The following is a 20794-nucleotide window of genomic DNA, read 5'->3' as shown; positions in this document are numbered from 1 at the left end:
CATTTCAGGAAAGAAAGTTCAAATGTTTGAGTATAAATATTTACATTTTGAAGCTATTTATGAGAGGGAAGAAGATGAGCAACCCCTAGTGGTAGCAGAAAAATACATTCTGGAAAAGTACAAAATTTTTTACAAGACCAAAGCATCTTCCAAAACAGGTTAATTTGTAAACACAAATTCCTATAGTACACAAAGTGACCAAAGCTGATGGTAACAGTTAGAAAAAAAATCTATAAGTACAAAATCATGCATGACTCATGGCAGTTTTGCCCTAGAATTCCACTAGAATGTGATAACTGTGTTTATAAAATCCGCTACAGTATAGTTGTCCTACAATAAATGAAGAAGAATCAGTTTATACATTTTCCTCAAACAGATTTTTTTTTCCTAATTCTAAGATGTCCAAACTCAGCTACTGCCAAATTCATCATCACTGGTTACGGAGGGATTTGCAAACACTATGGCAAGGAAATGCATGTATCTCATTTGAAAGTGGTTATCTAGAATTTAGTTTTATTAACTCTCTTCTATACATTGCCATTTCCTCTTCCTTCTTTTATGCTTTGAAATAAGAAGAAACACTAACCAACAAACTTGCTGGTACAAACTGTACTTCTCAATGTTTTTGAAATTTACTCCAGTTGAGTGAGATTTTCTGTGATAGCCATCACCTGCTTAAGATTCTCATGAATATCCACCAGAACAGAGTAGGTACAGAGATAAATATACCTGAAAGCATCAATACCAAACAACTCAAACTGTATCTGAACTGTATATAGTCTTTCAAAAGTTTTCTCTACACATCTAGTAAAAGAAAAAGGCCTCGCTTTTTTGTCACCAATGATCCCATGCCTCTAGCCATCACCAATACAATGGGATAGTGCTTCATAGAATCAAGGTAATTTCAGACACCACGAATACAGATACCAGTAGATAACATTATAGAAATAGAAGAATTAGTCCAAAATTTTGTCTTGTTTAAAAAAAAATCAATATTGAAGACAATATTTTCAAAATATATATTTCAGTTCTTCTTGATTTTCACTGGGTTTCTAAGGTGACTTTTGAAATTGATTTTGGGCCCCAAAATAAGTTTAGGCAGAAAGCTAATGGACTAATTACTTGAACACCTGCATCTACCTGAAAGATGGAAAAAAAGGATCTCAAGAGACTTGAAGTCAATACCTAGGAAATCACTACACATTTGAAAAAAATTCCAAGAACAAAACCAAACCTCCAAAATTTGACCTACCATAATTATACTGCCATAGCATTTTGTGCTGAGCTGAAGCAATTAGCAAAGCAGAAACTTAAGTGTGAACTGCAAGCCTCTAATTTAAGGCTAGAGCTGGCACAAGACTCCTATGATAGATTAATGGCTACCTACTTCAGAGACAGGAAGTCTGACACACAAATCTGACATTCACAGAAAGAAAGACAACAAGACAGATATCCTTGGATAACTTGTGAAAATTTTCTTACAGACATTTTCTTACTGAAAAATATGTATAATTTTTCTATAAATAACCTATTGGTAAGGCAAAGTACAGTGTGCTCTCAAGTGTTGTCTACTTGCTAAAGTGTGCTTAACAGACCTTTCATTTCCATCACTTTCTATTACATTAAGAAGCATCATGTAATGAATCACATGGCAATATCATACCTCTGAGTTCCTCAGATGTTGTTTTTCAAGGAGCTGTTGCATTTCTTTCAGATTTTTCTGGAAGAGAAGTTGATTACTATCCATGTTTGTTCTATTGCTCTCTTGTATTGTTTTATCCCAGCCAACCATTGCTGAAATCTGCTTCTGATGGAAAGACCCATTTCTAGATGCTGATGAGGATGAAGTGTCATCTGTGGTTCTTGATGCAAGCAAATAACTTATTACTTTGGTTTATTTCTATGCGTTAGCTGTACACTTTTAAACACGTTCTTTTCAAAAGGTATAGATCATCATAAATGCCTGGCAAGTGAAGGAGAGCTGTACGATATGTAACTACAGGTGGTGCTGTTAGTACTATCTAAAACTGCCCAATGCTTCCCATTTTAAACCTTCTGTTCTGTTACTTATAAATAGACTTTTCTGATTGGGTTGTTGGGTGACTGCCTCAGGCTAAATGAATCTGGAAAATGTCAGCCAACAGTGTGGTCATTTACAGAAATGGAACACGAAGGGGTTTTTCTTTTAAAAATAGGCAAAATGGCCATTATTTTTCCACCAGGTTGGCTTATATAGAGTATAACTATATCCTGATGCTGTCAGATGTTCCCTTACTTCAAACAGCAAGAAGGCTTTGTAGTATCTAGGGAGCCCAACTCTACTGATCACACGTAATGTCAGTAATGGGGTAAATGAAAGAATTTGTGTTTGCTACCTGAAAAAAAAAATCTTTGGAGTAACTAGTGTTGCTGTGGCCACAGCCCAAATTAACAACAGGAGAATTATCAAAACCCTTGGGGCTGGTTGACACCCAGGAATCAAAGAAGCCAAGAAGTCTGTGAATGACAAGGAAATGACAGGGAAAATGTTCAACTAGAGAAAGAAGGAAGGGAGTGTGTAACAAGATATATTCAAGAATAAAAAGCAGATAGAATTGGAACACGGCTGGCTAAGATCACTAGGAATAAAAATCAAGCTTTGGAAAACAAGAACAAGGTAGATATCAAGGAAGACAAAATCAAACAAACAAAAAGAAGAAACAAGTAATGTAACCATAAGAAATGTAGGCCTTAAAAAAAAGCAAAAGCAAGACACATGCCAAAACTCACCAGCTCATAAGTAGATCAAGCTTTAGTCTTGTGGAAGTATAACTATTAATAGGCTGCCAGCTATGCTTGACTGCCCAGGTGGAAGTTTACTAAGAACAATCATCCTGTCTTTTGGCTCCAACCTGGTTCAAGGATCCTGAATGGCCTTAGTCTGTCATATATGAAGTGTCACTCAGAGAAATCTGTCACCAGATCAATGATTTGAGTTCTCACATCTGTTTGGCAGAGTCATAACCCTTAAAATTGATTAGAAAGCCAAGCTTATATCTCACTGTTTTAGAATCAAGTATTTGGGGTACTCCACAATGATTACAAACGGAGGCAGATGAAGAATAGACAGATTATTAGCACAGATTTCCAGTGAAGTAGTTTGTTAAATGGGTATACGCTTACCAAGAAGGGAATGTCCAGCTTTTGTATTGTACCAGATTGATCAGGTCCAATATTTGAAATGATACTTTGTCTCAGCAGTCACTGGCTTGTTACCCAAATGTTCCTCAAAGTTACAAACCAAACCTTATTGGCCATTCAATATGCAGATGCTTTCTGAAAATCCCAGGATGTTTTTCTCATATATAGCTCCTTAGTAGCATCAACATAGTCCCTTCAATATTGCTTAACTGGGTGAAGATGTTTAGCTAAATTTGTGTAAAAAGTGAACTTCTAGTCTGTATGCAACTATGAAAATCATACTTCCACATATATCTGTCATTTTTTTAAAAGCAAAATCTGGCCTAACAAGCTGACCTACCACACACATTACTCATCCTCATTTTCACTGAACAGTGGTGGCAAAGATCATAGAATCATTACAGGTGGAAAAGATCTTTAAGATCATCAAGTCCAAGGCGATTGTTCCTTTCATATATGGGCAATATTCAGTACAGGAGCTTATAAGAAGGTATGACTCTTTCATGCCATGTAAAGCTATCTTCCTTGAAAGCTAGCACTCCTACTGAGCAAATTTTAACAGTACAGTTACATAATACATACACAGATCTCATCCTCCTGCATTGCCTTTCCAGCAGAGATCCAATATTAGCAAACATGTATTGTTCCTAGCTGGAGATAGCTACCATGTATCTTATGTACGTACAGACACTTCTTCCTTGCCCAATTGCCAATTTCAGATTTGTAAAAATATACTGATTTTTGGCACTCTTAGTTTTCTCTCAAATTTGGCTACTAGGGAAATGCAAACTGCATTTGCAAAATGCAAAATGCAAAAGAATATGGATAAAGAAGTTTAATTTCCTTAGGAAATCAGGTGTAAAAATGAAAATCAGGACAAGAACAAACTCTCCTTATTACAGGATAGTGAATTTTTTAAATATACAAATATAATACATAGTGACAGCAATGTTATACTGTAAGAATTGGTTTGAAGAGGTCTTAAGAGAAAAACATGAGGCCCTGAGGCACAAGGAGCAGTTTGAAGAAAAATAAAAAATAAAATAAGAAATGAGGGAGAAGAGGCATTGAGCTGCTGTCCTTAATCAAGCCTATGAGTGAAATGAAGCAAATGATCAGAAATTTTGAGACAGGGTTCAGGAGAATCTACATTCTTTTTCCATACTTTCAACTTCTATTTAGCAGGTAGATTTTTGTATCTGTTCGCTTCTACAGCTGCAATACTGCTTCATTATGTCAATCCAGTGTAGTAGCTGCAGAACTACACAAGTGTTGCCAGAAGATAGCATGAATATTTAGCTCTTAAGAGATACAAAATATTTTCTCAATTCCTCAGTTTATCATCTGCAAACATATATTAATCAGAAATAGATCTAAAGATGAATACTAACATCACAATGAAGCTCAAAAATAGGAAGAACCCTTTTAAACAGAATTTATCTCTGTTCTGAACATGTGCAGAATTTACAGCATGAAGAAAATAATTATAACAGTAATAACAAAAGCAGCAACAAGTAAAATAAAACCCTGAACTGAAACATTAAAGAAATGAGAGAATAGGAAGGGGACAAACAGGAAGGTGTATCAAATACAGCAGATAGCTAAACTACGCATGAAGAAACTTTGTGCAATAGGTCAAGATATCTTAGAAAAAGTGCTTGAGTAGAGTGAAAAATACACAATTCAAATTGTATGTGACATAAAATGAAATTGCAGGTGAAATTATCAGGATGATCAAGATATGTATAGAGGATGAGAAGTGTAAAGGAATTACATCTGGAGAGAAGCTAAAGTAATGGGATGAATACATAAACTAAACTATCCATGAGTGTTAAAAGGAAAAAATCAGGATGAGAATAAGAAATCATCTAGACAAAATACTTTATAATCCATAGAACAGCAGATGGTTTGATAACCATGGCAAACTGAGTCAGGCTCTAACTGAATGGAGACCAGGTTAGCCCAGAATTCTGCTGAAGGGAAAAGGTTTGTGCCATCCTCTCTGCTGTTTTACCAAAAGATTACAAACAAGGATGTTTCATAATGTTTAATTACAACAGTTCACAGAAATGCTTTCTTTGTCATAAGAGAAATGGCCTACAATTTCTTAAAGAGTAATTGTGTGCTGTTTATTGACTATACTAAGCCATTTACTTCCTTTGATCATCAGAGAAAATGCTTACCTGAAGTTGTTTTTGTTTCTGCCGGGCAAGCCCAGTTCTGGTGTTAAAACTGATCCTTTAATTTGTTCAAGAGCTTCTTCTAAGTGAAAAGCTGCTTTTGTCTGAACTACAGGGATTAGAGTGAGAAATATAATGGGGAAAAAAAATTAAATTGGAATATTTTACCAAAAAAGGTTTGGTTAAATTTCTGAAGTTTGGGAGCCTAAACCCAGACTGTTACAATAAACTGAGTGGTTTAGCATCATTAGACATGCTGGAGCATCTCTAGTTCCTCTGAAACAATATCCCAGTCTATTTAAGTGTTTACAGTAACACATGTATTAGGGGTCTTGTTATTTGTTTCAGACTGCATTGTTGACCAAGCAGAAGCTTAAAAAAATCCATCACTAACCTTGTTTTTATATAATGATAATTTTGCTCATGTACTAAGCCAAAGTTATGGCTTGCAAATATTTTATAGAAGACAGATTGTAACTTCCTAATTGAATCAGTGGAGAAAGAAAGAGTCCAGAAAGGTACATTTTGCCTGTTTTAAGTAAAAGTAGGGTAGAAAGTGGCAGAGGCAGAATTGCTCTAATGGAAAAGCAAGAAAAAAAAAAGTGATTCATTATATTGCTACACAGTCTGGGCTGTTGGTAGAGCTACGAAGAAGCCCTAAATCAGTACTGTTCTGTTTTGTTATTTCAATCTGACATTTGATCTTGAAGTCAGAGACATTACCTCACAGTTGGCCCACTTGCAGTTGGGAGAGTAAATCCGTTAAAGAATACCTAAGTAATATACCATATCTTAAGAGTTTCAACATTGGAAAGTTGACTGGAAATCAGGCTTGGCTGATGTGGTTAAAAACTTCTGCCAATCTGCAGCAATTCCAAGAAAGCAGGAACTGAGTTGGACTGATTGTTACTTCCCAGCAGCGAGAGAACAGCTTTAAAAGTTGACTAGTTCAGCAGAAGTTATGTAATATTAATATATGTTAGGACTGCGTTTACTTAATGATAAACAAATTGCACATTCTTGAATATTCATATTGAAGGGTTTAAATAGTGGATCATTACACTATTCTAGTAACTTTCAGTGGCCTTGTAACACCTCACACCCACCTGTGAAAGCACAGTATTGTAATAAGCAATAAGCATATTGCAGTGAAAAAAGTGGGGAAAAAACAGGAAGTCTCAATATCCCAAGGTGGCAAACTACTTACTGTGACCAGAATATAATGAAATACTTCACAATGCAATTTTAAGGTTAAAAAATGTTGTTTTTTTCTCAATTAACTCTGCACAATTTTGTTACATGTATCAGATCTAAGCTTCTTGTTGCTTTGCTTATATGAATTAAATTGAGTGAACTGTTCTGTTTGCCTTGATTATATTTTATTAATAGCAAAACACCTTCACTGTGAGTAATAGTTAAATTTTAATTTACAAACCTATTTGCTTGTGCTGAGAAAAAGGCAGATGAGCACGCTGGAACTTATCAGTGGCTTCCTGGAGTTTCATTTTCCTCTGCTGCAGAACTCGTTCTCTAAATCTTCGTTCTTTTTCTTCTGCTTGCTTCTGTCTTTCTTCAAAGGCTCTGTATTTAAGAAGCAAAAGTAGATGGTCTCTATGTTTTCTAATTACATTTACCAAAATATTAGCAATTTATTTGCTTATCAATTTGCAATTTCAGTACAAAAGCTTGCTTGTCCATAAAATAAATGCTATAAACTTCAGCGCAGCTGGATTGCTACAGTTTGCTTGAAAGTAAATGGGACAGTGGGTGATGAAGAAGAGACACCCCATAACATTTTTATTTTTCAGCCTCAACCAGATATTTGATTCTTTCTTATGTGTGAATTGACATGCAGAATCAACCAGTTCTTGTCACTAATGGGACTTCACACATTATGGTGTAAGTGTATGACAGTGGGCAGACCAAAAGGAAGGTGAACTGCAAATACTCTGTGTGTGTGCCTTTCAAAAGTTTTATCCAGAAACAACACAAAGGAACTACAGCTTTTATCTATAAATATATAAGAGTATCAACATATAGTTGTTGAGAAGCTTCTTGAAAGACAATCAGACTAACAGCACAAAAAAGATAAAACAGTAATGTGAAACTATGATTGACAGAATCGGTTGCTAATATCAATTATGTTAAATGTATCCTACTGGCTGGAAAGCAAATCACACTCTAATCAAAAACAACCATAATCATAAAGCTTTCCTTTAGTAGGCACAAGTTTATGAAGCTATGTGAAATTTTTATTCCTGATGATAAAATAATTTATTTTTATTGACAAACTTCAACTAGTTCCTTGAGTGAAATACATCCAGTACATTTATTGGCCCCACTGTCTATGTAATCAAGTCATATTTAAATAATGGGTTTATACTAAACCAGGGTAGATTTAGAGTAGCCAAGAGGAAGAATTTTTTTACTCTGAGGCTGGTGAAACACTGAAACAGTTTGCCCAGAGAGGCAGTAGATGCCCCAGCCCTGGAAACATTCTATTCTAAATATAGTAATACTGTAAAAGTAATACACTTCAAGTTAAACATCTAAAGACTGCCATGCAAGGATCACTACAACTGGGAGCTTCCCATCTTTAAAGTTCTCTGTGTGTTAGAAATTTTATTTCACAGGTCATGAGTACTCTAAGTAGGGTCCCACTCCTAGCCAGCATTAGTGGAAAGAAAGGTTAGTAATGTTTAGCCATACATTCTTGTTTCTCTAATCCCGGTAAGGTACCTTTGCACAACTTTAAATGCAATTGCTTCATAGATCCTGGTCAGTGGAGCAAAGCTGCTACTTAACAGGACTACTCCTTAACTTAAGCTATTTTAGTTATTATTCCCTTTGCTTTTCAGGGAAAAAAAATAATCAACCTGAAAAGTATTCAACCTGAACCTCCCTAATTTCCCTTCAAAATGCTGACTGATCAGTTGTGAAAACAAATGATAATATGAAATAGGTGCTTTTAATTTTAGAAAGTCTAAAGGTTGGAGTTGCACAATAATAAAAAGCAGGAAAACTGCCAACTAATTCCCAAGTACACATTTTTACAGGAATATCCACTTTAATCCACTTGGAAGGCAAAGTGTAGCAGGGAGAGACATAAGAATCTCACTATTTTGAAAATTCATACATGCATGCTTGTGAGAACATATTTGAACTAATGACTAAGCTTTCCCAATTGTTTTGACAAATTAGTACGTTTCATTAATAGAAACTAAAGAAAAAATACAGACTCTTTTTTTTTTTTTTAAGTGGAAATACACTGTAAACAGATTCCATACAGATATTCAAACCTTAAATCACGAAGACCAGGTAATGGCATTCCTGCTATCATGATGAGTGCACCTTATAACTCCTCTCCATGTCACAAGGGGAAACTGGAAGCTGTGTAACATCTGAACTTTCTTTCTTCAATACTACATATCCAGTACAGAAAGACAGTGGTGAAGTATATTAATGTCAAAACCAATGACAAAATGTAGAAAAGGATCCATGGATTTTGCTAATATATGTAGCACTCTGGATTAATGTTCTCCAAGGTCAGAAATCAAAATGCCAGTGAACAACATAAGCAATAACTGCTTCTACTTTGGAAGTACATTCCTCTCAGAAAGCTCCAAATCTCCCAGAAGTAGCACAATTCTCTTGGAGTACAAGAACTGCTGAGACTACATCCTGTAATGTATACAGACAGTAGGTTGTGGTTTATTTTAATCACTTGTTTATTGCAAATAACACTTAATAGTTACGCCTTCAAAAATCCAGGTGAATTTCTACAATTCAAGGTAATTCTTCTAGAGATGAAGTTATAAAACTCTACAGCTTCAAATAAGACAGAGATTGACTTATGCAAAAAGAAACGACGACATTAAAATGTGATCCAAACACTGTAAGTTTCATTTCCCAACTTCAGTTTGTAAGCAAGCAGGAATGGCTTCACTTGAGACATGAGGTGAAGACAGACAAGTAGTTATCCAAAACCAGAAAATAATCTGCAGAGAACCCCATCCACATAAAACGTCTTACAGCGATTTGGTTAACATTTCACAGGAACTTTAGTTGTTCATATAACCCAAAAGTTAGAACTAAAAAAATAGAACTAGAGTTCATTGTCAACTTTCAGTATTCCTGTATTTCACTCACATGAAAATCTGACACAGAAATCTGTAATATTTTACATCTTTGTCCTGACTAAAGAAATAGGAAAATCACAGCAGAGGAAACACTTACTTATCCTAGTAAGTAGTTTAAACATATATTTCTTGATCCCCCTAATACTTTTAGAAGCTGCTCAAGAAGGCCTCTAGCTGAACTGCAGTTGTTAAATTCAGACATGTGGGAAATTCTACAACTTTGCACCTGGACTAATTCCAACATCTAAGTCCAAAAAGGAAAGAGTAAATTCTGACAGAGTCTTTAGTTAAAAAAAAAACCCAACAATTTTGGAATAAGACTTAGCTGCACTCTTCTACATTCCTATTAACTGACATAAAAAGAAAGACTGCTGTTCCATATAGCAGCAAATGGTCAAGTCCAACTGCTGATGCAACCACAGCTCATTATGAACACTCTTTGGTTTGGATTAAGACATGAGGGAGAAAAAGGGTCTTATTTTCAATATAAGGAAGTGCATTAAAGAGATCCAGTGAAGCCTGTATCACTGACTTCTTGACCTCACAGAGTGTAAATTGTGCCACCCAGGTGCATTATGTAAAATAAATAATTTTACAAATGCCCATTGACATCTTGCAGAAAAACGGTTAAAGTAAATGTTTGTTCATCCACTCTCCTTCAGCCAACAGCTTAGGTTCATATCACAGATGTAACACTGGCAAAAGAATATGGCTTTAAGATAGAGAGTTAGCAGAAGAATTTCCTGACTGCTGTTTTTTTAACCCAGTTTTTCTGTCTACTATAAACAACACAGCAGTTCAGCAATTTTTTAAATGGCTGCCAAATTGTTTATAGTGAATTTACAATATGAAACTTAAAATATTTAGCAGTTTCACATGCACAGATATTATGTGGAAGGTATTTTAACGTTAAAAATGGTATGACTAGATGGTAGAACTATTTCCTGGTTAATTTTATTAAATTATCTTCACAGTGAAGTGACAGATGGTACATTCCTGAGTGGACTAAATGTTTACTACTGCCTTGGACATAAACAAAAATAGGAATATATACAGTGAATACAGAATGTTATGAAATGAACCTTTTGATACTGAGTTGATATTATTCATCCATTGTCATATCACATTTGCAAAATAGTGCATAGTAATTTTAAAATTGGGATAGGATGGTATTTCTATACTTAAAGACTACAGCAAGATCAAGAAAAGGCTAGAATGGGGTGTCACATTTAAAATCTCCTTCAGGGGCAAACAAGAAACACATCTTGTATCCTTAAAAAATCTGTGGACATTGCCCATAAACTGATTTTTCCCTTTAAGTGAGATATTTACCAGGATCCTAGGAACACATATTAACTCTATTCCCTCATCTTTTTTTATTATCTTATGCTGAATACGAAAGGAGAACTCAAAATTGCTTTAAAGGCTTCAGAAGGATTGACTCCTACAATGCCGTAAGGACTCACAGATGGCTGTCCTCCAAAATGCCCCAAAGGTTCACAGGTGGACTGCCCACTTGTTCTTACACTCCACATCTTCTTTATAGGCAAAAAGTAAGCACATTGTATACAGAAACAAGATATTTTTTTGCCATAATTAAAATCTTAAGAGTCTTATCATTATTAATCCAGATACAATGGTTACCGAAAAATACTAGTGTAGTTAAAATACTTCTATACAGAGAAAGCCTCAATAATGGTTTGAACTGTTATTCCCACATTGAGTTTCTGCCCCTTTTCCTGATGATCGTGTTTCCATCGCTCTCCTGCATCCCAAGGCTGGTAGTTTCATTCCGGTGGTGCTGGGATGTTATGAAGAGCTGTCAGCATCTGGATTCCCTTCACTAGGAACAACATGTTGTTCATATTAATACTTTCTTTTTCCTCACCTCAGGATCAACTTGGAGACATTTTAATATTCACTAACATGCTTTTACACCTTTGCTCTTTCTTCACGAATCTGCAGCTCCACAGTACCTCCCAATATTCCATACACAATGCCTCTTACACATATCACATACTATTCTTTTGTTCTCTTTGTTACTTCTAAAGTCAGTTTGGTCAGATCCAGGTCTGCATTTCTTTACTGACTACCAGTGAGTTGTTTATAGCTGTGGGGTCTCCAGTGCACCATCTCCTATTCAGCTGTGCCTGTACTCCTCTACGCTGCATCCTGCACATCCCATTCTGAAGGCTTCTCTTGCCATATGATGCTACTGTATTTCCATACACTACATCATGTTAAGAGTCACAAATATCTCATTCTCTAGATAGAATAACTGCTTGTTACTGCTATCTATACACCTGGTCAATTAGAGAAATTGCTGTTACAGATGAACCAAGAAAAACAAAGCTGCAGGTAGGTCAAGAAAAGTTCAGAGAGAGCAAGCTTGGCAGCATCTGTCCTGAGGCCTTGGAAATTCAGCACAACCCTGTAGCCTGTTACCAGAAATGGCAATACTGCATTTCATGTCTACACAGTTGCAGTGACCACTACTTTTCACAGTTTCATTCTGATGTAGAAAGTAATCCAAGATTACACTCTGAGCTCGCTGTTTACCAGGTACTAACATTTTTCTTCTATTTCTGGCATTGCCAATGATGAATACTTTCAAGAGCTTTTATTAAATAATCAATGATTAGCAGCCAGTAGATGGAGCACAAAGCTTATGCATTTGTTCAAAATTAATTGTTTTTGAAAAGACAATAGTAATGGGAATAGATTGGAAACTGATATAAACTGGGATAGCATTTCCTTTCCCAGTTACAACAGATGGGTTAGCTATTCAGATTTCAAAGTAATTCAAAATGCTGAACCAAGATAGATGACTTAAGGTTTATTTGCACATAGACAATTGTGTTTCCAAGATGAACCAATTACCTGCAGCCAGTAACACCGCAGTAAAAGGGGATACACGTTATGCATCGAGCTGTAACAGCAGGAAGGCTACAGTTCCCAGCAAGTTGGCAGCTGGTATTTAGAAAGTAATGTGGTATCTAAACACAAAATGTGATATCCTATTCATTTGCATCAAGTGGGTGCTTAGTCAGTAGCTCCTATTTACAGAATAATGTTAAAATATCTGTCAGCGATTGCCCCAGAGCATATTAAATCCTTAAGCTGATCTTGAAATAGAACTTCACAGATCAGTGATACAATAAAGGCATTACTTTCTTGATACTCTGGCAACTTGTTTAAAGATAATTAGTAGGCTGTTTTTTTGCAGCATTGAAGTACTGCTGTTAACACAAACCCAAGGAGCTTGGTCAGCACAAGCGATGCAATGAAACTGATGGCATCAGATAAGAGTATGGCTTTCTCTAAGTATTTACTTAGAAAAAGATCTGTCTTAAGTCAGTGAGACTTTGCTTTCTAAAGCTATACTTACCCTTTTCTGTGCAAGTAACGTTTTTGTCTTTTACTAGTAAATTCATTAACTGAGTACATCTTGTCAGAAGGGTAGTATTTACAATGCTGAAGCTGCTGCATTTTAGAGGTATTGACAACAGATCAAGACAACACTGTCAGGGAAAATTTCACTACAAGTATACTTAGAAAAAGTTGAAAACAGAAGACCTCAGTCTGCAAGCTCTCTGCATATGCAGTTCTTATTAGCTTGAAAAGTGTTGGACACTAGGGGCTATCAGACTTGGACTCAGCCTTGATATAACCTTGTAGGCTAGTGATGGTTCTTAACATGAAAACAAACCCACAGAAACAATGCAACACAAAGAAAATGAACTTAAATGATAGAAGACTGAGGACACTGTCTCCCATTACATCTTCATAGAAAAGCTCAGGCAGTGTGGGCTGGATGAGCAAATGGTGAGGTGGATCAAGAACAAGTTGAGGGAGGTTCTCCTCTTCCTCTAGTCTGTCCTAGTGAGGCCTCATCTGGAGTCCTGTGTCCAGTTTTGGGCTCCCTAGCTCAAGGAGGACAGGGAATTTCTGGAGAGTCCAATGCAGGGCCACCAAGAGGATCAGGGGACTGGAATATCTTCCTTATGAGGAAATGCTGTGGGATTTGGGGCTGCTCAGCCTGGAGGAGTCTGAGGGAGACAATCATTTCCCTGTTCCTGTAGGCCACACTATTTCTGATACAAGCCAGAATAATATTGGCCTTGATGATACACCAGAGACTTGTGATGGCATCCAGAAAGACCTCAACAGTCTGGAAAAATGGTCTGAGAGGAACCTCATGAAGTTGAAGAAGAGAAAGTGTAAAGTCTTGCACCTAGACAGGAACAATCATAGGCATCAAGATGTGTTGGGAACCACCCAGCTGGAAAGCAGATTTGCAGAAAAGGATCTGGGGGTCCTGGTGGACACTAAGTTGAACCTGAGGCAGCAATGAGCCCTTGCTGCAAAGAAGGCCAATGGTACTCACAGCCATCAGCAGGTAGAGGGAGGTGATGCTTCCTCTCAGCACTGATGAGGCCACAGCTGAAGAACTGAGTCTAGTGCTGGGCTGCCCAGTACAAGAAAGATATGGAAAGACTAGAGAGAGAATCCAACAGATGACCAGGAAGATGATGAAGGGACTGGAGCATCTCACTTATCAGGAACACAGGAGACTTGTGACTGTTCAGCCTGGGGAAGAGAAGGCTTGGTGAGGATTTGTCCATGTCTACAGATAACTGAAGGGAGGGTGTGAAAAAGACAGAGCCAGGCTCCTTCCAGCAGCGTCTAGTATCAGGACCAGAGGCAATGTGCACAAACCTAAACACAGGAAGTTCCCTCTGAGCATCAGGAAACATTTGGGTTTTTTATCATGAGGATGACAGAAAAACTGGCACAGGTTGCTGAGAGAGGGTGTGGAGTTTCTGTCTTGGAGATGTTCAAAAGCTGGTCCTGAGCAACTGGCTCTAGGTGGCTCTGCTAGGGTGGTTGGACGAGATGACTTCAACAGGTCCCTTCCCACCTCAACTCTCCTGTGTGAAGGTTACAAAGTAGAAAAGGAACTGACAATATTTCACAGTGTGCTCATGTCTACTCACCATACATTGAAATAAAAAAATAATTAAAGAAATAGTTTCAGTTTTGAAATTATAAACCAGTGCCAAGAATAAATTCTAAGATACACCTGTAAGCCCTGTCAGGGGGAATTTAGCGTTCTGCCAGGTGAGAATGTAGAGCACAGGGAAATCAAATTACCCTTGAGAAACCACCACTGTAGCTAAAACCTTTACATGTGTTACAAAGCTAATGGGCCTTGGCTCATACACAGATTGGAGACATAACCTGATGGTTGACCAATCACTTCCTACTGGCATAACTGTCAGAAAAAAAACCCCATTCAGTTCCAATACACTTTTTATTTCCAAACTACTTTCCTCCATATGATCGTTAATTCTGAATTATATTTATCAGTTTAGTAATACTGTATGCTCTTGCTACCTTTCTAACATTAGACAACTATTTTTCAGTTATTAGGGGAAGGCTTGTCACCACTCTCTTGTTCCATTTGAACTGCTTATTATGCTTATAGTTATGCCATTCTCAATTATCATCAATGGAAACAATTTCATTTTATGAATAACATACCTAGCTGGCTCAGCTGAGTAACTTGGATTTATATTGTGTTTCTTAAGGCTGCAATGTAATACATATGGTAATGTATTTATGCATCAATTGGCATTAGTTTAACTACACCAGTCTGTCAAAAATATGCAGGCTGTCTGGTATTTGCTTTTACACCAGAGTATAATATTTCAAGACCAGTAATACAATAAACAGTGTTCATCTGAGATGTGTAGTGTTACAGTATTACTGTTCCAGAAAAATAAAGATCTTTAATCTTTCAACCGAGACTCAGTTTATTATCCGCAAAGGTCGTGAGTTTTACACTGTCTTTAATAACTCCCAGGTGGTTATATTTCCTCTTCCATTTTTCTTTATATTTCAAAACATATCAGCACATACTGTCAAGCTAAAATGGCAGTATAAACATCTACTGCCTCTCGTATGAGTTATCAGCATATTTCAGTAAGTAACATTGTAAGACAGAAATCATCTGATATGGCAACTATGGGGGATGAGCATTAACAAGTCAACACTGGGCAGACTAACATGGTCCAAGGCTGGGAGCCTGTAAAGAGAAACTCATCTGCCTCTACAGGATGCACAGCCAAGTCTCCTGTATGTATAAGCATGAACTCGATGTGAGGGAAAAGCCTCCTCTGCCTTTTAAACTACTTAAGCACTTCACATCTCAGTGTACAATTTACCTAATCCATTTGCCACGGAATATTTCATGACTTTGCACTCTCATGTATGCAGAAAGACAGAATATTCAGAGCTCTGTTTAAAATATTAATACAGAATGTTGTTATAAATACAATGCTGTACTAGAAAGACTTTGCATTGTGTTCTTGGGAAGTGTGAGCACAAAGCCCCATCGTATAGGGGTAGCCATGCAGCTGTTGTGCTATGCAGGAGGAAAAGCAGAAAGCAACGACAACTGCCCGCCTGCTCACTCCTACTGTACATCTGAATACATTTTTCACACATCCATTGAAGAGGACAAAACCCAGAATATTAGATATGAAGCTCTGAGACACAAGATGAAAGCGCTTCTTACCAATATACAATAAGAGGAGACTACAATGAGTAAATTACTGAGTAGATTAAAACATGTTCTTATATTTCTTTTGTCCATACCAAGAAACTGGATTGGTGCAACTTTTCAGCCTAGATTCCTCTAAAATGAAGCAGTGAGGCTATTTAACAAAGTGAACATGCAAACAGTAGAAATATGTTGAGCGGTCTGAAGGTTTTGACTTTTTTTTTTAACAATGTCCTACCAAAGGAATCCTAGTTACTTACTTTCTTCTTCTGTTTGTCTCTATCAAATATTTGTGTGCCCTACTCCGACATATTTGTTGATTTTCTTTCAATGCCCGACGTTCTTCTTCTAAATCCCGTTCAAAATGAAATATTAAAGCTCTGTCTCTAGTATTGTGTCAAGGACAATGGAAACTATATCAATCAGCTCATTAAGAGATATAATAGCCTGTTTGATTAATGTTACATAATTTGGCGGGGAAAGGGCAAACACTATCCATGAGATACAAAATGCTGACATGCCTTTTCATCAACAACAGCTGATCCCATCATTGTATGTTATAGTCATAATTATATAATCATAAAGAAAAAAATGGCATTTTACTGTTTACAGTGTTTGTAACAGAGGCTTTGCACTCATCTTTCATGGTATCAGCAGACGAACAATCTCACATTTGTTATGTTTATTTGAAGACATCTTTCTGATGTTACGTAAATCTGTAAGATATGGATATCTGTATCACAGGCAACATGTTTCAATAGTAAAAACACTGGATAAAAACTCTTGCCTCACATCAGCAATATTTAAGTAGCACTGTACTGGCAGAGCATAGAACTTGTATTTCTTATTACTTAAATTCAACAAAATAAGGATCCCCAAGTTACGATGGAAAATATTATTCCCGATGGCAGTATCTCTTAGAAGAGGGAGAATAAAATTGCCTGCGAAGTGAATTTTTTTACAGCAGTTGAAAAACCCCAAGGCACAAGTTCCATCCCAAGCCGCCCCTGAGGCGAGTCCTCAAGCGGGGCAGGGCGGGGCCTGTGCACCACCGCCTCCACCCCGCCGCCACCGCCCCACGCAGCCCAGAGGCTCCTTTCGCCCCTTCGCAGGGCGCAGAAGGGCCTCCGCCGCCCGCGGGCCCTGCGCCGAGGTGGGAAGCCCACGCCCAGGGCGGGGAGCCCGTGCCCGCCCCGAACACCCGACCCACAGCCTCACCGCTGGCAGAGCCCGCGGAAGGATAAGCGGAAGGATACACAGCAGCGTCCCGTCGCCCACCCGAGCACTTCTGGGGGCCGCCGGGGAGGTTTTGCCCCCGTGTCGCCCCGCTGCTGTTCCCACTGGGCGCCATTCGGTACCCCGGGCCCGCCGCCCCCAGCCGGAGCGTGTCCCCGCCGCTGTCGGGAGCCGGCCCGACCCTCAGCGCAGCGCGGCTCGGCCCGCGCCGCCGCCGTCGTAGCAACCGGGACGCCGCTTCCTTCGCAACGGGGCGGGGCCGCGGCTGAGGGGAGAGGCTGAGGGGAGGGCGGGGCGCGGCTGAAGGGGCGGAGGAGCTCCATGTGTCGCTGCCTGTACTGAATTTCAAACCAGGCACGAGGGACAGCACGGGGTTGTTGGGGAGTGTTCTCGGCGGGCGGCGGGCCTGGCCGCGGAGAGCCCAGGGCCAGGGTGGAAGGCAGGAGTGGGCACCTCGCTCCGCCGCCGGGCACCTTCCATGTCCGCACACTGCTGCCGGCCTCCTCACACCATCCCTTCCCCCTCTCAACCGGTATCCGAACAAATACGTTTCTCATTAGTTTTGCAGAGCAAACGAAACACCTCCCTGAGCCCGTTTGCGGCTTGTGGGTTTGCAGAGCCCTGTGGGTATCTGTTAAATCTGTTGACGGTAAAGACTTGGAGTTAACAGCATAAACTTTTCACCAGGGGGTGGAGAAATCACAATGCAATAAAATAAACAATGTATCATTTTATAGAGAAATATTAAAAAAGCATCTTTCAAAATAAGTTACAGAAAGTTAAAAAAAAATGTTCTTAAGACTGTAAAGCTTTGGGTTTTTTTCTTTGCAGGCAAAACAGGGTGTGTTGTCTTGGGATATTGCCATGCCTTGGATGAGTTGTCAGCAAAAGGCTAAATGCCTTGGTGATTTCCTGGCGAGACATTTCTTGGCTGTTGTATTTGAGCTTAAACCAATTCTTCTCTTTTTCAGTATGCAGCTGTTCAATGTCTTTGACTAGGAGGATAAAAATAGTACTCGGCATTCATAAAATACTTTTCTCCACAGACCCAGCCCCATATTTGTAGCACAGCTAGTGAAGTAGGTGTTCCTCTGACCTTTTTACAGTCCAGGTCACTGATGCTCAGGTTGCCAAGTGTATTTAATAGTTATAATATCCAAGTTACCACAGTTGAGAAGATTACCCTAGAATGGAAATCTTTCACCTCTAGTTCAGAATACCAGCCCCAAATACATCACCTCCTTACCCAGTTGGAACTCTTCTGTTTTGCAGGTGGAAGACTGGCTATCAGTTTACAGCTATGTGCTTTTCAACCCACATACACTTTTTAAAACCCAGTTTGCCTAATAAAATACAGTGTATCATTTAAGATCCAGTAGGAGGCTTTATCAGGATGGAGAACTGGGTTGCTCAAAGAAGACTGAAGCAGAGCTGGGAAGCAGCTGCAGAATTTGAGCCCATGTCACACCTAGGAAAGCTGAGGTTCATGATTAACTGACACTGACAGAATTTGAGCTTCTTCACCTTAGATACCTTCTGAAATTTAGAATTAAGAATAGTGTTTATGTATATTTTTGTCTTTTTTCACCTTCTCCTTTTTCTTCTTTATAGCCCTCCTTTATGGTTGTAATTCCTCCTAGCAAATAACCTCACATATTTCAGGCTGTGGGATGAGAAGGTGACTAGCTGAGGACCTTTCATTTCCGAATGGTGTGATTACTGTGGGATGGCCAGCAGCCTGACCTCCCATGATTTCAAAATGGAAGTTCCCACTCTAGCAGCTGGTTTGAAAGAAGTTTCACAAATTTTACTGTGGACTAGAGACTGATATTCCAGGGAAGGATAAAGATCAGCTCTTAAGTATTTGTGGGATAGATCCTGAATTTATTACAAATCCTATTCTTAGGCTGGAGCATAGCTATGCTGCTGCAGAAACACATTTTTCTTTCTTGTTCCAGTGGGGGATTAATGTGCTATTGCCCTTTATCTTTCCTCTAAGCTTCAGTTTAACTACGTAAGTGACTTGATGGGAGAGCAAGTTCAGTCAACAGTTCTGACAATTTTAATCATTCCTTCCTGCAATTTGTTGCATCTTCTTATTTCTGGGCATAGAAAGAGATATAAAAACTGTTAATTTCCCCTTGACAGTCAGAAATGAGTAGCCAAGAAAATCTTTTCACCTTCCTGAGACTGAATGATGAACCACAACCTGCATCTTCTTGAGAAAGCATCAACTGATGTACTAGTTAAATTCTAGTAATTCTTACATCAGGAAACTATGATGTGCCATGCAGTACTTTAGAATAAATTAAAAATTTAACTTTGAGAGAAACTGAAGAAGCAAAGTTATTAAAAATTCCTTAGGCAGGTGCTCTTCTCAGGGAGAGGCCAGGTACAGGTGCTTAGCTCCTTTTAGCTACCAATTTTGAAAGAAAACATTGGATTAAAAAATTGATTAAAATATGTACTTGATATTGTGTTAATCCCCCTCTCCGAGTTGCTTTCAAATCTCTTTGTAGCAAAAGCTATTTCCAGCTATATTCCGACTTCAGAGAGGGATAGAGATGAACCCCAATATCAAGACACATTTGGAACATTGTCTGTCTATACCAGCCTGTGTAAAGTAATGCTCTACAGTGTATTACTATCTCTAGACAATGTATCTCCCAGTGGTACATTAGAAACCAAGGTTTCATTTATTCAGCCAGATCACAATTTAAATTCTCTGATGTGCATGAGGAGCTGAAAATCTGTTGGACCTTTACAATCTTTCCACATAATTTACTTTTTGATTAACACATCAGATCCAGTTTTCAAAACGCAAAAATAGTGAAATTGAGTGTGTTAAAACTGTAAGTGCCTCAGAACTTTAACCAAGTTTTTGTGGACTACATTTAATTTTCTTCTTTTTCAGGACATTCTCTTGTATTTTGACATTCTTCAAGGATAAAAATCATTGTATTTGAATATATTTCATTTTCAATATCTGTGTACCTACAGAAGGGCTACCAGTGAGACCAAGAGACTTACTGTCTTCCTGGTTAACAATTTTCTATGTAATACAAAGGATTTAAACTATATTTAAAGTAATGTTTTTCAGGTTTCTATTTTGAATTTGCTTTTAGGATATATTCTGAAATTGCTTCCACAGCCTGCTCTTGTAGCCTGGCACCACACCAATACAAACACTTTCATTTTAATGATAAAATCCTTTCTAAAAAGGTGAAAACATTGATTAATGCTAGTTTTTCTCTAAAGTAGCCCAGATTACTTAATAGCAAATATGTATCACTGATCAAAAATAGCATATAAGAATATCTGTCACAGTTTCATCACATTTAAAATATATATTTGTTTGAGATGTCATGTAGAGGTGATAAGCAGCAATTGCTCTCAGGATATGAGCAGTAGTGTACAAAATCTACTGTGCCATTTGAGATGTGGTTTATTAAATGCAGGCATTAAAGGAGCGATGTGCTGGCTGCTCTTTGTGC

General features: G+C 38.1%; 1 protein-coding gene across 1 annotated transcript in view; it reads right to left on the bottom strand.

Annotated features, from left to right (window-relative positions):
• The window catches only part of CEP126 (centrosomal protein 126), a 36891-nt gene extending 19468 nt beyond the window's left edge, over window positions 1-17423 (bottom strand). The window contains exons 1-5 of the mRNA XM_062020388.1: window positions 17321-17423; window positions 16325-16450; window positions 6796-6941; window positions 5364-5484; window positions 1664-1862 (exon numbers count right to left, since the gene is read on the bottom strand). Of these exons, the coding sequence (XP_061876372.1) occupies window positions 1664-1862; window positions 5364-5484; window positions 6796-6941; window positions 16325-16450; window positions 17321-17415 (687 nt within the window). The 5' untranslated portion in view covers window positions 17416-17423. The remainder of the gene's footprint in view (window positions 1-1663; window positions 1863-5363; window positions 5485-6795; window positions 6942-16324; window positions 16451-17320) is intronic.
• Window positions 17424-20794: the final 3371 nt, after the last annotated feature.

This window comes from Colius striatus, chromosome 1 (assembly GCF_028858725.1).
Source record: "Colius striatus isolate bColStr4 chromosome 1, bColStr4.1.hap1, whole genome shotgun sequence".
Classification (NCBI taxonomy): Eukaryota; Metazoa; Chordata; class Aves; order Coliiformes; family Coliidae; genus Colius; species Colius striatus.
This window is presented reverse-complemented; position numbering and strand designations above follow the sequence as displayed.